Raw genomic sequence first — 16,735 nt, forward strand, 5'->3', positions numbered from 1 at the left:
TAACTGAATTTATGCTGTATTCCAAAGCAAATACACATCTGTAGGTTCAGCAATACAGAGTAGCAGTACTAATGTGTACATACCACCGCCCAGCGACCTTTGAACTAGGTTGCGCGATCAGATATGCGTTTAAAAAATAATTCTCGTTTTGGTCTATTTCAAATTGAAATTTAGAGTCATAACTTACCAATATAGGCAAAAACAAGATCGGGTGTTTGTTATCATTTTTATCATATTTATTATAATTTTATGCCACTGAGTCGTTTCTCCTGTACCTTAATGACAACACTACTTTTCATGAATCTTATGCGAGTCGTGCTATTATTTTTCAGAGTGTTGACACACCTGGATCGAGGGGACTGTACATCATAAACGCACAGTTCAGACATGCTGGGGTTTACGAATGCATCGCGCAGACTCATCTAACGGAAATCTCAGCTTCAGCACAACTGTCCGTCAGAGGTAAATATTACAAACGTCAGGAACTAATAATTATCTGACCATCTTGAAAGTATGCAACACTACATTGTTTTACATCAGGTTACGGTTAATCGAACTCTTTTATTGATCTCATGCTACGTTTGTTTAAGTCAGCCACCTGTGAAAGTTGATGAGTACTTTTTATGGCATTTTTTAGTTGAAGCTGACATCGCAGTATTATGTGCAGCTCATTCAATGTCTAATAAGTGGCATAATTCCAGAAAGCAAGATAAATTGATACAAAGAGATTTTATGAAGTTTAGAGAACATTTTTCTTTAGGCCTGCTGATAGTTTTAAATCGATAAAGGTGATGTTTGTGGCATAGAAACTCGGACTTTGTTCTGACAGTACTGGTGGCTGAGACCAACGATGTTTGCTAGTATTTGTGCTGGACTTTTCAACTTTGGCTCTGGTGGACTATCAGGCGGCTCGCTACCACGCATGCTTAGCAATTAAAACATTGTTCAGGTCAATAACGGATGCATACTCAGATGTTTTGTTCTGACAGGGATTAATACTAAAAAAGTGAGTGATATATAGCCATGGGTCCAAAGAAGACTGGATTTTACTTACCATCCGCATATGTAAATCAGTCAAAATAAATGTATTAATTACTAACGAAAGGCCAATGTTCCGACACAGTAAGAGGCTGAAAACTCCAGTACAAATAGTTACAAGCAAAGTTTGTGTCCGCCACTAGTAATGTCAGAAAGACTAAAGCAGGCTAAGAACTACTTGTTGGCCCAGCAAAAATGATGTAATGAGGACTATGTATTTTATATGTATCCATTTTGTAATACTTAGTCGCAAATTTTCTTACTTTTGTTTTTGCCAAATGACGTTTCTCATTTTCGGACATTTCCCAGTCTTTTAAGGACACAGCTTCCGAAAAATGATAAATTACCGGAACTACTGATGTAAATCAAATTCACTTGGAAAAAGAAATTATATAATGCTTATGAAAATAGCAGAATAATTGCCAACGTCATAATTGGCGTGATTATAAATTGTAGTTAAAGTATTTGCAAGGTGTGGATAAAATAGTAGTCAGGCTCTTCGAGACACACCATGATTAGACGTAGAAAGAAACACGTATAGAAAATACAGTTTTCTTTATATTGTATTTAAGCAACAGTTTTTGAAGTTCGGTGGATTTAATTGTTTGAGTGATAACTAAGACGACAAACAAACAGGAGACGTTTACTCAAAAGACGCTGTAGTACCAATTCGCTCATCTCCGTTGATTTCGTTGCTGTATATGCACGCTGGGTAGGACCATTGTACCAGAAAGGATTGAGTGCATGGCGAGCTGGGACAACCCATTTTATATCACGCACGGCATTCTCTCTCAAGCTACATGAATAAGTTTAAAAACTACACAGAGTAGCTTGTAATGTGGACCGTACTATGTTCAGTCTAATATCACAAGCCTTCCGCACTAGTGTTTTCGTTGATAATCATATGATCTCTACGCCAACTCCAATGTTTGAAATTTTGTATTCTTTATAAATGGTGTCTAGAGTATATATAGATGATGACAGTAAGTGTTTGCTAGCTGTAGAGAACATAGTCACACAATTAATTCTTATAATCCCTTTCAATGGCATCACATATATAGCTTTTAAACATTGGGGTACCTAACGGAACTATTCGTCGATACTTAAATCACGGTATAGAGAAAGGTGATGTTAATCACACCCTCGTAAGATATTCGAATCATGTTTCTTTATAAAGATGTTTGCGATTTCGTCTAATTTTAAGAAGGAAGTGACAATAGTTTTCCCTTTCTTGGCAGTATTTTTGTAACATTGAAAACTCCAGGTTTAGAACAAAGAGATGAATGATTAGAAATTGTAGTTAAGTCTGTACAAAGACGTACACGAGTAATTTATAACAGCATCCAGAGCAAGTACAATAAGTACCGTTAAACTCTGTACTTACATACATACATACATACGCACGCATACATACATACATACATATACATACACATACATACATACATACATACATACATGAATGCATGCACACACTCACGCACGTGCACGCATGCACATTCGTATATTTTGTTTACAGCCACGTGACTGACATTGCGCCTGTTTAAGACACTTTCAAAAGACTAATTAAAGCCTTAAATAGTTTCAAACTTTTACGTATGTGCCTTTTCCTAGCAGAAATTGGCTTATCTGACATTGATTTTGTAATCTTTCCTGTTTTTGTCTTATTATATGAACTGACTTAAGATTATTTTGTAAGGTGTGCTTTTAGAAACAATAAAGAAAAGGGAGTGCTGTCCTGTTTCTCCTAAATTTACATTAAGTATAATCATGATAAACTAAGTTGTGTCTACGAGAAATAAATACTTTAATGGATGGAAGGTCTATTAGTGTCTGGTGTTCTTTTGTCTGGTATATAAAGATACCAAGTACCTTGAAAGTAATTGGCCTCTGTATGGGGTTCCTGTGGACGGTATTTCTGCAACTGACACGATATCGTACACAATTTTCCTTCCGGTAAGAAAGACTCATATATGATATTACCTTATGAACAAAGATCTGGAATAAAACCAATACAGACGTATTGTGGATAATGTCACTTTGGAGTTAAGGGTTGGAAATCTAAATTCCATTCTTTTCAATACGGTGTTTATTTGCTAAAAACAACTAGTATCTACTAGTGATACAATAGATTTTGATGTATTGTTTTCTATCAGAGCATATTATTGTGTGCACGTACCTAAGCTGATTCACCACAGTACCTTCTACATTTCATTTTCTCCCGTCACTGGAAAAGCAAAATTTAAATCTTGACTATTCGGCAAATTGGGTGGAATTTACTTAGCATAATCAAATATCAGAGAAAAGGCTCTGATTTCAATAATGTGCCCAGATAATTTTAAATAGCACGTGTATTAAAACCCCAATGCCGCCATTTATCATCAATTTAACCAACCTTGCTAAGTTTGGACGGATGGAAATAAGTCGTTTAAAAGGTATCTGACACACAATTCTTTGAATAATCAAGCTGTTAGGTTTAAACGATGTCCAAATATTATATTTTGTATTAAGAGATGCCTTCCCTTAATTCAGTTAACGAAGTCGTTTGTAATTCAATTCTTTTTCGGGGATGCTGCAAAAGTTGTAATGTGATACATTGAAAATGTCCGCTCGTGACTAATCTAATAACAACATCATTCGCACATGGTGGACAAATTGATTGGAGAAGGAATGAAGCGTGGCAAACCCGAATATTTTAAGCTGAACTTCGAAGAAATCGCATTAGATAAAAATAAGATTCGGGTCAATATTTGTGATCAGCTGGGGTGCTGAAATAAATTTGAAGGTTGAAGCTGAAGACAATCCCACATAACGTGGTTTTGACTTATGTTTACAATGGTGACGTCATCAAACCTTGTGTTCCAGCTTTGGACTGAATCGGTTGACCGACGGATGTCGCCGATCAACATAAGATAATTCATGCACATATGAAAAATTCCAATCTTCGTCAGTTGGATAGAAAAATTAAACGACTCATGCGACGAAACGTCGATGTCATCTGGTTTTAATGGAATCCACCGATGTTTAAAACCAATATCTTTCTAGATTCAATATTTTTCAGATGATTTGGCGTAAACGACATTTTGCACGTAACGCCGGTATTGGGGTTTTAAACTTAGAAGTCTTTTACTGTAGACAAATCAGTCAGCTGGTTAAAAAGAAATTTTCAATATATCAAGCAATTTATATCTGCACTATTTGGACACACGAAATAACAAATTTGTCAGTGATTTATATAATGTTTGTAACAGCTGCGTTATCTTAATAACCAAGCTCGTTATAAGTCGGTTTACCGTATTATGATCTCAAATCCAAAACGTCATAATGTTGCTTAAGACGTAATGATTAAGATCGTTCCCACTGACCACCCAAGTAGTAAGTAGGGGTACCCTACGTACAATGGGAATTAGCATTACAGACCCTCCCCTGGGCAAATCTACGTACAATGGAAATTTAACATGGCGAAAAATCGTGGGCAAATCTACGTACAAGGGGAATTAACATGGGAATAAATCGTGGGCCACTTTACGTACAAGGGGAATTTAACATGGGGAATAGGGTTTGGGCTTGTTTAGGGACAAGGGGAATTGAACATGGGATTTTTTTTTTTTTTTTTAAATTTTTAAAAAAAGGGGTAGGCAATTGAAAAGTCATTCTCTTTTCGAGAAATATGGCTGGCCCTGAAAAGGGCCTTTGGGTTTATGTTAATGTATCCATTAACATAAAGGGCACCGCATTGGTCTTCTTCTTGTCCTTAGGCTGCGTCTCACTGTTGGCCCGTAAATCAGGACTCTTTTGAGGCATCCTTGCCTCTCCACGTAAATCCTACGTATCCACAGGCTGGTGTCCGTCCTATGGACAACGGTCCATTTGGATCGGACATACATGGGTATGTCCGTCCGGAACATCATTGAAGACACAAGGGTAGAAGATTGCACATCGGTCCACATCTTGAAGCGACGAGAACAGGTGAATCAATGCAGTGAACTGCGCTTATTTATAGGTAGAGGAAGGATTGAAACGGATTGAGTTCATTCACCAATCCGAACACGCGTTACAGAATTCAGTCAGCGCGCATCCAATCCGAAGAGAGCAGTCTGTGACGTCACGTGGTCTATATAGATTCGTTAGCGCTTGTGTGCAGTCAATCTTTGCGACAGTGATTCAACATGACGGAAACTCAGAAAACGATCCATTGGGGTGCACCAGCAGTGAAGACCGCCCAAGGGAACCCGGACTTACTTTCAGAAGAGGTAAATTGGGATTTTGTGGATTTTCTTACCTCGCAAGAATTTGTTCCGGAACCTTCGTTACCTTCTTCATTACCGCAAGTGGAGAATTTTAGACAGAGACAGAAAGAAGAATTGGAGAAATTTATACAACGACAAAAGGAAGCGGAACAAGCTTTTCTCCTACAGCAAAAGCAGCAAGAAGCAGAGGTAAGAAAAAAACAACAGCAACAACAGCAAGAAGAAGTAGCAGCAACAGCAAAGAAACAAGAGGGTGAAAATCAAACGGTCACGGTACTGTTGGACATTTTAGCGGAGTTAAGGAGTTTGAAACAAATGTATCAGACTTCTTTATTACGACCGAAGAGAATACGACCTTCCCGTGCTAAACACGTCAACCCTGTGACTAAGCCTACCGTACCACCCTTAGTGATTTCAACCCAATCATCATCAACATTACGCAGTCCAGAAGTAGGCCTTGGCCGTGGCAAAGGCTTAAGGCAGTTAAAGTTGATTGCTTGAACTCACCCCTACACCATAAAGATAAAAGGCCCTTTTCAGGGCCACCCACATTTCTCGAAAAGAGATAGCCTTTCAATTTGCCAATAACTATAAAAAAAAAAAAAAAAAAAAAAAAAAAAAAAAACATTTTACCCCTTGTAGTACGTGTCTTTTTTATGAGTGCGTCAGTGTAGCTTCTTATTTTAAAATCAAAACTCAAAGACACTTACCTTATATCATTAATTTATTCTTTTATCCATTGTTACAATCCAATTCACAATTCACAACAGAACACTTTAAAAAGTTCATTGACTTCTTCTGTCTCCTTGTTTACTTTCTCTGTTTTTTAAATTTCTTCACCGTCTTTTCCTCTTCTTCCTCCTGACTTTCTTCCCTTCTTCTTTTCTTCTCCTGTTTCTTTCTCTTCACCTGTCTGCTTTCTTCCTCTAAAAAAAAACTCTCTTCTTCCGAAGAATCCCTCTCTTCTTCTGAAGAATTCCTTTTTTCTTCTGACTCCTCTTGTTTCTTTTTTGGGCAATCTGGAGACCAATGTCCTTTTTCTTTACAATAATAACAGGTATCTTGACTTTTGTCTTTTTTAGCCCCTGTTTTTTTTTTCTTTTTTGACGGTCTGGACACTCTGAAGACCAATGCCCTTTCTTCTGACAGATATAGCAAGTATCTTGACTTTTATCTCTAAAGGAAGGAGAGTAGTCCGTGGGCTGGTCTGAAGAGAATTTTCTAATGACCCCTCGCAAAGCTCTGACGAAACGTTCGATTTGGTTAGTCTCTTCCATCGTTGTGCTCGGCTTGAGAGTGAAATGAATAGTGAAAGGACAAGATGCACACCCTTTTATATACGCTGGTTTGCCATGACTATAAATTAGTCCATGGTGTTTAAACTTGAGTCATTTGACGTTTTGCACTCAAGATGAAACGATCCTATTCATTCGAGAAGAAAGAAGAAGAAAGTAAGAGGCAGAAACGTGATCTATCGCCTCGTACCAGAGCTGAAATCTTGGCACAAATTCATGCCAGTGATTTTGAAGAGGACATGAGTGAACCAGAATCCGAACCCTCTAAACCAAGTTCGTCACCTTTAGTCAACCCTGAAAAATACTATTCCATTCGAGAGACGGAAAAGCGCTCCTCTAGAAAATTTAGAACCACGGCTTACACCTACACAGTGAATTTTAAAGATTTCAAGGCTGACGTACCATTGGAGAAAGCAGAAGGGTTTATCACCGAGATGTGGGATTCTTTGCTCACCTCACTCAAGCGACAATGTCAACCCAAAGAAGACGATCGCTTGACACTATCCATAGATCACGACAGCTTGAAATCCCCTGTTTGGATCGAGTTTAGCAGACCCGCAGAACTAACCCCTTCCAAAGTCATGGACAAGATTCAACACGTACAACAATCTAATGACCAGTTTGACATCACCGATGGTAAAGCCACACTGAAAATGGCCCACGTCTCTCCTCCTCAAGGGACTGGACGCAAAAGGATGTTATTGGTGGACGATCTTCGCAGCACCAAAACGAGTCTCGTCCGAATTAACAACACTCATGACCAGATGTGTTTAGCCCGTGCCATCGTGGTGGGACGAACCTATGCCAACAAGAACGACACGGTAGAATGGAAAAGAACCTGGAACACTATTCAACGTTCCTATCGAGCCAAACAACGAAACGAAGCAGAACTCCTGTTGCAACAAGCTGGCCTGTCCAAAGACACACCCTGTGGCATTCCTGAGATGCAAAAATTGCAAGATGTCCTAGCTCCACGCTACACCTTGAAAGTGCACCCTCAAGAAGTGCGCGGGCCTCTGTTGTTTCGAGGCCAAGATTTTAAGGACGGAAAATACATTCATGTTTATTATCACGATGACCATTTCGATACCATTACCAGTATCACCGGATTCCTGGGATACGGTTATTATTGTGAGAAATGTGATTATGGTTATAACAATCGAGAGCAACACAAGCATTGTGGAATGAAATGCCCAGGATGTTTGGCCTCTCCACCCTGTCTGAGCGAAGAACCAGTGCCTTGTTCAACTTGTCTGCGCACGTTTGTCAGCCCTACCTGTTACCAACAACATTTGAAAACACAAGGTTCACAGAAGAAATGCGCTTGTCAACTGCTGAGATTGTGCCCTACCTGTGGACAAGGCATATGTACCAATACTGCCAAGGCACACGTATGTCGAGGAAAGAAAAAATGTCACATTTGTCACCACATCGTGGACTTGGAACATCAATGTTACGTGCAAAAATACCAACCCCCACCAGAGAAAGAGGACAGTTACAAGAAGAAAGGCAATTTCATCTTTTTCGATTTCGAATGCATGTAAGAGACCGGCATTCACATCCCTAATTTCTGCGTGGCTCATCGAGCGTTCGAGAAGTGCATTCAAGAACCTATCTTCAGTCATTGCCCTCATTGCAGCAAGGTTCCTGGAGGGCGTGAAAAAATCTTTCCAGGACCGAACACGTTAGCCGATTTTGCCCAATGGGTCTTAGACCCCATCGACAAGACGTGGAGCCAAGAGGACATCGAACGTTACGGAGATTGTCATCGTCATGCCACAGTGATGGCTCACAATTTCTCCGGATACGATGGACAGTTTATTTTGAGGTACTATACGGAACAAGGCACCGAACGTCCTAAAGTGACTTTGAACGGAGCCAAAATCATTTTCATGCAAGTGGGACAAGTGCAGTTTAAAGATTCGATGAGCTATTTGGCCATGCCTTTGAGCCGAATGCCTAAAACGTTTGGAATGACAGAAATGGCTAAAGATTATTTTCCTCACTTTTTCAATACGGAAGCCAATCAACATGCCGTTCTACCCCATTTACCTGAGGCTCACTATTACGACCCCGACAACATGCGTACCGAACAACGAGAAGCTTTCTACGCTTGGTACCAGGCTCACGCCTCGGACCCTTTCGACTTTCAGGAAGAAATGCTAAAGTATTGTCGTTCCGACGTGGACATTTTACGGCGTTGCTGTGGAAAATTTCGAGAACTGTTCATGGAACACGGAGGGGTCGATCCTTTGAAAGAAGCTTGCACCATTGCCAAAGCGTGTTCCTTAGTGTATCGACAACGATTCATGCCTGAAAACACCGTGGCTGTCATCAGCCCTCAAACGACCCACTATGTCAACGGGTCATGGACCCGTTGAACCCGAGGGATAGTTTGTACAGAGGAAGAACCAATGCCACCTGTTTGCTGTACCAAGCCGACGAAGAGAAAGAAGAAGAAATCAAATACTTGGACGTGTGTTCGCTGTATCCCTACGTGTGCAAATATTGTCGCTTTCCTGTAGGGCACCCGCAATTGTTGACGGAACACATCGACCTGAAAAACATTCGACAATACGAAGGCTTGATCAAGTGCAAAGTTTTGCCTCCCACGAACCTATACCATCCCGTCTTACCTCACCATTGTCAAGGCAAACTGATGTTTCCCTTGTGCCGTACTTGTGCCGAAACGTGCAACCAAGACCAACCTTGCCAGCACACCCAGGAAGAACGTGCCTTGACGGGAACCTGGGTCAGCGTAGAATTGTTCAAAGCTCTGGACATGGGATACCAACTGTTAGAAGTGTACGAAATTTGCCACTTTCCCAAGACACAACAATACCACAAGGGTGACCCCAGTCAGAAAGGCATTTTTGCCGACTACGTGGATGCCTTTTTGAAACTGAAACAAGAAGCCAGCGGCTATCCGTCCTGGTGTCACACTCCCGAAGACCAAATACAATTCAAAGAGAAATACTATGAACAAGAAGGCATCTCTTTAGACCACATCGAGAAAAACGAAGGTAGGCGATCGTTTGCCAAAGTGATGTTAAATTGCTTGTGGGGTAAAATGGCACAACGACCGTGTTTACCCAAGACGGAATATTTGACAGAACCTTCCCGCTACTTCCAGATGATTCACGACAAAACCAAATACATGAAACACGTGGACGTCGTTCGCGAGGATTTGATCTTGGTCAATTACGAAGAAGATCTGGACTTTGTACAAGACGACCCTTTTGGAAATGTCATCATTGCGGCTTACGTGACAGCTCATGCTCGCTTAAAATTGTACGAGGCTTTAGAACTGTTAGGAGAACGCGTCCTGTACTTTGACACGGACAGTTGCATTTACATCTATCACCCGAGTCAACAGCACCCTAACATCGAAGGAGACCGTTTAGGAGCCTGGACAGACGAGCATCCCGACGACAAGATTCTAAGTTTCGTCAGTGGAGATCCCAAAAATTACGGCTACGAATACCGGGATGAACAAGGAGAAGTGCACACGACGTGCAAAGTGAAAGGACTGACTCTGAATCATCGTACCAGTCGTGTGGTCAACTTTGGGGTATTGAAAGAAGCCTTGCAATCGGGAGAGGATGCAAACTTTAAAGTGACCACCTATCAACCGAACAAGATTGTACGTTTACCCACTCACCACATCGTCAGTCGGCCCCTGGAAAAAGTCTATCAAATCGTGTACCAGAAGCGAGTGCGACTTCCCAATCATTTCACCTTACCGTATGGACACGTTGGTATAAACCATTGGTTATAAGAGGATAGTCACACGCTAGAAGGATGACTTCGCCACAGCAAGAATCGAGTGAGAAACCCGATGAGAACTCCAAGTTCAAACCCTACCATTTTCCAGTCTTCTTACCTGACTATTGTGATTGTGCACGTTGATTGGACACTTTTCAGAAATGGCCTACGGATAGGGAAGGATTACCTTCTTCGCATGTTTTAGCTAGAACAGGATTTGTCTACTTGGGACCTGAGTCAGGATTGGGATACGAGGTACAGTGTTTCGCTTGCGGACTGAAGTTACGAATGGATCTATGTATCTATAAAGATTCAGCTATTCTGGAACATACTCGATGGTCTCCGCACTGCCCTTACCTTTCTATGGCCTTTCCGCCCATCACACTACGGTACAATGTTGACGGTACCTTAGAGACGGTACCTTCCAGAACAAGACATAAAAAACATAAAAAAGGAAAGATGTACAAGCTGGAGACTGCATTGCGACTAGTATAAAAAGGGGGCTATGGTCAAGATCGATAGTTCATTGTGACTACCAAGACCGAGCGAACAAGATGAATACTTTCAGAGAAACACAGAACAAGTTGTTTAGAAAGGCACAATTCAAGTGTGAGGCTTCGGAAGTGGAATGCGATTGTGAGCCTTGCGATGGGTACGATGCTGTACGTTGTGACCTTAGCGATTCCGTAAAGCATCATGGGAACTTTGTTCTCACGACCCCTATCATGGAAAGTGATGCTGTGCGTGTCAAACCTGAGGGATGCGAAAGCGATGCCGCTCGTCCTCTTGGACATTTTACTGGGTTTCGTTTTAAAGGGGAATGTTCACCTTCACGTCTACCCCCCTACGGATGTCATCCAGCCCTGAGCAAACTCCTGCCCATGTCACTCAACCCTCATCGAAACGAACCTGTGAAAGACGAATATTCGTTTCCTGTGCGTTTGTCGGAATACTGCGACTTTGAAAATCGTCTTCAATCGTTCAAAGGAAAATGGCCTAAGTATCTGGGAGGACCGACCCCCGAAGAATTAGCCAGAGCCGGATTTTTCTACTTGTGCGAAGGAGATAAAGTCAAGTGCTTCAGTTGCGGTGTGTCACTTCACCACTGGGAACCGCAAGATTCGGCCTACGTAGAACATGCTCGATGGTCACCAAATTGTCATTACTTACCCTTAGTGGGACCGAGACATTGAAGTAACTTACCATAATCTGTTCATGGATACTTTACACGAGAACATTCGTGCTTTGCCTGTGGAGTTGAGAGAACGCATTTACCGAGAGCTGGTGAAAATACAAGTGAAACGTAAAGAACAATTGCATCCGTTACGTCACCGGTGTTTGAACCACTGGTACCTTCAGGCTATACAAGGACTGATTGAGTTGAAAGTGTTCCATTGGACAGACATTGATCAACGACCCCCTGGTTTTAAAAAGGAATGGTTTGGTATGGACGATTCTATCTACTACATTGTAAACGTACTGCATCGAATTCCAGAGGAAGAGTTAACGAATTACCAACATCTTGTACGCAATGTCAACTTGGTGAAAGAGGAGACTTCTGAACGAATTGTAACGTGTAAATTAGTAACTAAACGATTTAGATTCGACAATGAATTGAAACCATGTCTGTGCAAACAGTACATTTCTTGTGTCAGACCAAAGAGGATTTAGTATGACCTATTCATGGATACTTTACAAGAAAACATTCGTGCTTTGCCTGTGGAGTTGAGAGAACGCATTTACCGAGAACTGATCAAAATACAAGTGAAACGCAAACGCAAAGTTATTCAACCGTTTTTAAATTATGCTCTGTTCCAAAGTACAAGAAGACTGATTATGAGTGGATATTACATTAGGCACAAAGTTAAACGAGGCTATTGGCCACCACCCAAGGATTCCAAAAACAGCGTATATACTTATGGATACTTTACAAGAGAACATTTTGGGCTTGCCTGAGGAGTTGAGAGAAAGGATTTACCGAGAGCTGGTGAAAATACAAGTCAAACGTAAAGAACAACTGCATCCGTTACGTCACCAGATCTTTAACCACTGGTACCTGAATGGTATAAGAAAACTGATTCGTCAGAAATTGTTTCAGTGGTCAGACATTGTTCAAAACTTTGAGGTCGCCAATGATGTACATGTTCATCATTTTGGTTACTTCGACATTCACTTACTGCAACGTATTGAGGAAGACGAGTTAAAGGATTACCAACATTTGTTATGTGGAATCTGCTTAGCGGAAGACGAAACTTCTAAACGAACTCTGACGTTTCGGTTACAGTATGTAACATTTAAATTCCCTACTGGAGAACGAAGATCTCTGGCTAGAAAGTACGTGTATTGCATCCGAAAAAAAGAGAATATAAAAACAGGCTGCCATGCCACGACTTATGTCATATGTCATTGAACAGATTCCGTGGAAGGAACTCAATGACCATATTCAAACCGTGGATCATTACCATCGATTATTACAAGAACTGTATCCATTCAATTTGGGAGGACGCATAGTGTGTGTCTTAGTGACTTGTTTTCTGGGATTTCGTTTACCAGCCGATTCTTTGTGGACTCTTTACGATCAGTACTTACCACCTCAATGGCCTTAAATGGTCACGAAAAACTCCTTTTGCTCAAAGCCTTGCGGTTTCATCTGGATACTTCTCGACCTCTACGGGAAAAAAAGATTCGTCAACTTTTAGCTACCCAAGACGTGTATGACGATGTGTGTGTAGCTTGTGACTTACATCCCCATTGGACAGATGTCCGTGCCTGGAAAGAATGGGGTTTTGAGGCTTGGACGCAAGAAGTGGCCCAGTATGCACGAGAGTTGTTCAAGGAAAAAAGTTACTTTTCAACCCGTGTTAGTGACGGTGCCAGAAGAACCCGTCACCCAGGACAGGACTGTCGTGGACAGGCCTGAAAGACCCTTTCGGGAGGACACTTGTGTGACCTTACCCCCTACTATAGAACTGGTTAGAACATTACCCAAAACATGTTGTACAGACACTTGTGTTTATTCCACGTTAATGGTTATCATGTGCCTTTTATCCTTGTACTTAAGCCTTTGGCTTTTATGTATTTTTGTCTTTCGTATTCATGTTTGAAACATTCAATAAACGTGTTCTGAAAAAAGTATATAAACTCTTGTCTTGTTTGTTTTCGTGTCACAAGTGACATTTCTCACACTATGGCTACCTCTACTGTCTCTGCTCCCTCTTCCTCTACTGTCAAAGTCATCGACGAACACTTAGATCGTGCCAGTTGGGAGGCTTTGTATCTTCGCCATCCTTTTAACATGCTCATTGCTGGACCTAGCGGTTCAGGCAAAACCGAATTCGTCAAACGTTTGATCGAACATAAACATCATTTGATCGATCGACCACCTCAGCGGATCGTGTGGTGTTACAAAGAGTGGCAATCGGCGTACAGCCTCTTGCGAGAAAGTCAAGGCGATTCCATCGTGTTTGTGGAAGGCATTCCTAAAGAAGACGACGGCATCGTCTCTGACTCCCGTCTAACCCATTTGGTCATTTTCGACGACATGTTAGGAGAAGACGAAGAAGAAATTAAACTGTGGTTTACGCGCAAAGGGCATCACCGTAATGCCAGTGTCGTTTACATCACCCAAAATTTGTTTCAACAGAGTAAAGCCCATCGCACCATCAGTCTCAATGCGCATTACGTGGTCTTGTTTAAAAGCCCTCGAGATAAATCGCAAGTGCAAGTCTTAGCCAAACAGTTAGAAACGCCTTGGCTGACTCAGGCGTACGACGATGCCACTCAAACACCACACGCCTATTTACTCGTCGATTTGAAACCTACGACCCCCGAGGATTTGCGATTTCGTACCCACTTGTTTCACCACTGGTGCCAAGACGGAGGGCCTGTCCTGTACACGTCTCCGTCCTCGACTTCATTTCACTCCAGATAAAAAAATCTATAAAAACCTCAGACCTTTTTTCGTCTGTCTCACACAGTGTGAACATGACGTCCCTTCAGTCGCATCTTCCCGTCAAATTGATTCGTGCCTTGCATGGCATAAGTCGAGAAAAAAATCCACAAACACGAGCTCGTGTCTTAGAAGCTAGTCTCAAAGAAGTCTTACGATGGTTCACGGTGACGGCACGTCAAATACTCCAAGGAATCATTCAGATTCCTCATCAAACCAAACGCTTTTTCGATCGAAACAAAGTCGCTTTGGTCCAACTGGCCGATCCCCGCATCGACACTCAAACCAAAAAACAAATCATTTTGAAACCTGGAGGGAGCGGTACTCTAGGAGGGGTCATCATTCGCTCTCTCTTAAGGTGGGATCCTAATGCCCCCAAAGTTATACCCAAGAAAAAAGTCCAACGAAGCCCCAAGAAGAAAAAGAAAAAGACCAGGTCCCCAAGAAGAAGAACTTCTCCAGTGGCGGGACCCTCCTCTGATCAGACACCACCACCCCGGAAAAAGAAAAGAAGCCCCCAGAAAAAGAAACAGAGAAAAAGTCCCCAGAAAAAGAAAAGCCCACAGAAGAAAACTAGTCGCAAGAGAGGCACTTCGGCCAGGACGCAACCTTACACTCGCAAACCACGATCTGCCAAGGCAGTGACTGCGTCTCCGGCATCCTCACGTTTATCCACTTCTCCGTTGATGACACCAAGAACTGAAGAGTACTTGGAGACGTTGATTACACCAAGAACTTCTCCGGTGATGACCCCAAAAAGAACTTCCCCAGTGGCAGGACCCTCCAATTTAGAGGCAGTGGCTGCTGCTTACAAAGTACCTTCTCCCAAAATCAAAGTCCAAGAAAGATCGGGCATGTTACAAAGTTTACTGGATTTGTCCAAGCAAGAACTGGCTCGATTTAGTCCGTTGCGTACCCCTGCACGACGTGTCATGCCTGTCCTCAAACTGATACGACGTAAAGACAATCAGTGGCGACGCGTTCCAGTATAAAAAAGGCCTGTGACCAAGTCGGGGGTATCAGTGTTTTTTGGTACTCCTGAAGACTCAAAGATGTCACCCTCCAGAAAACCCCAAGGAAAGAAAAGGAAAGGACTGCCACCACGTTTAGTCAAACATGGGGACATGTTATCTATCCTGTCCAAAGCTTCTCCACCTCTACGAAAAAAACTCATTCAATCGGCCTCCAAAGAGGTCATCAATACCGTGTGTGAATGTTGTTTGAACGTCTTGAAAGGCACGATCCCTTTGTCCAAACACCAGAAGCAATGCTTAAGCAAACATCGTCACGTTCTTCGCCAAATGGTTCAAAAGAAAATTCGCATTCGTCAAAAGAAGAAGATGTTGGTCCAACGTGGAGGCATTTTGCCTCTCTTGTTAGGCCCCATACGGAAAGGAGTCTTGGGAACCATGTTGGGAGGACTGGTGGGAGCAAGATAAAAAGGCCCTCGGAAGTCCCAAGATCTCAGAATCGACCCCTGACAACCCCATGGAAGGACGAAAACTAGCTTTAGTACCTTACAAACGATGGATGGAATACCATCGTTGGCAAGAACAACGCACCCCGCATTTACCTCCCAATCCCAATTTGAGTGAGATGTCCCATTTACAACACGAATTGCAGTCCTTGATGGATGGCCAAGATTTGTCCGAAACAGAAAAATCGCAAAAGTACGGTCAACTCTTGCAACGACTGCAACTCTTTCACCAGAAAGCTTTAGACGAAACAGCTCTACCCACTCTGAAAGATTTTAAGACCTTGATGAAAAGTCCAGCACCATCACCAGTACCAGTACCAGTACCAGTACCACCACTACCAGTGACCAAGACAGAAAAAGGAGAAGAAGAAGAAGGGTTTCAAACTCCACCAGAAAAAGTATGCAAGTTAACAACACCACCTACCTCCAGAATTGGATGGATTAAAAAGATGATGGCCACCCCTTCGTCATCACAAGAGAAAAAGTAAGTGAAGACAGAAGTCAAGACAGAAGTGAAACAAGAACCGATATCCCCCGCTCAGACATCCTCCTCTTCAACACCTATTGCCGGTCGCACACGCAAAGCATTGCAATCCAAGAAAATACCCCAAGAGAAAAAGAGTAGCATCCTCCAAGAATGGGTGTCTTATTAACACACAAACACAAAAAAAAAAATGGAAAAAGTCTTAGCCAGCATTTACTACGATCCCTCTCATCCTGCAGGTTACGCAGGAGTTCAAAAATTGTATCGTGCTGCCAAAACGCAACTGAAAAGTCTCCGTTTACCTCAAGTGCAACGATGGTTACAAGAACAAGCTACCTACACTTTACACAAACCCATTCGACGCAAGTTTGCCAGAAGTCGCACCCGAGTGGAAGGCATCGATCATCAATGCCAAGCCGATTTAGCCGATGTCTCTCATTTGGCCAGCTACAATCGTGGCTACAAATATTTGTTTTG

At 42.1% G+C, this 16,735-nt stretch overlaps 1 protein-coding gene across 5 annotated transcripts in view; it reads left to right on the top strand.

Moving 5' to 3' along the window:
* LOC149780082 (contactin-like) overlaps positions 1-16,735 on the top strand; it is a 139,970-nt gene that overhangs the window by 69,864 nt on the left and 53,371 nt on the right. For all 5 annotated transcript variants that reach the window (XR_016415000.1, XR_016415001.1, XM_089936842.1 and 2 more), the window contains one exon: positions 333-462. Coding sequence is in view for 3 of the 5 variants with exons in the window: in XM_089936842.1 (XP_089792968.1) it covers positions 333-462 (130 nt within the window). In the remaining 2 variants the exon portion in view is untranslated. The remainder of the gene's footprint in view (positions 1-332; positions 463-16,735) is intronic.

Source organism: Sinohyriopsis cumingii, chromosome 16, assembly GCF_028554795.1.
Source record: "Sinohyriopsis cumingii isolate HCF-2022 chromosome 16, ASM2855479v2, whole genome shotgun sequence".
Taxonomy (NCBI): Eukaryota; Metazoa; Mollusca; class Bivalvia; order Unionida; family Unionidae; genus Sinohyriopsis; species Sinohyriopsis cumingii.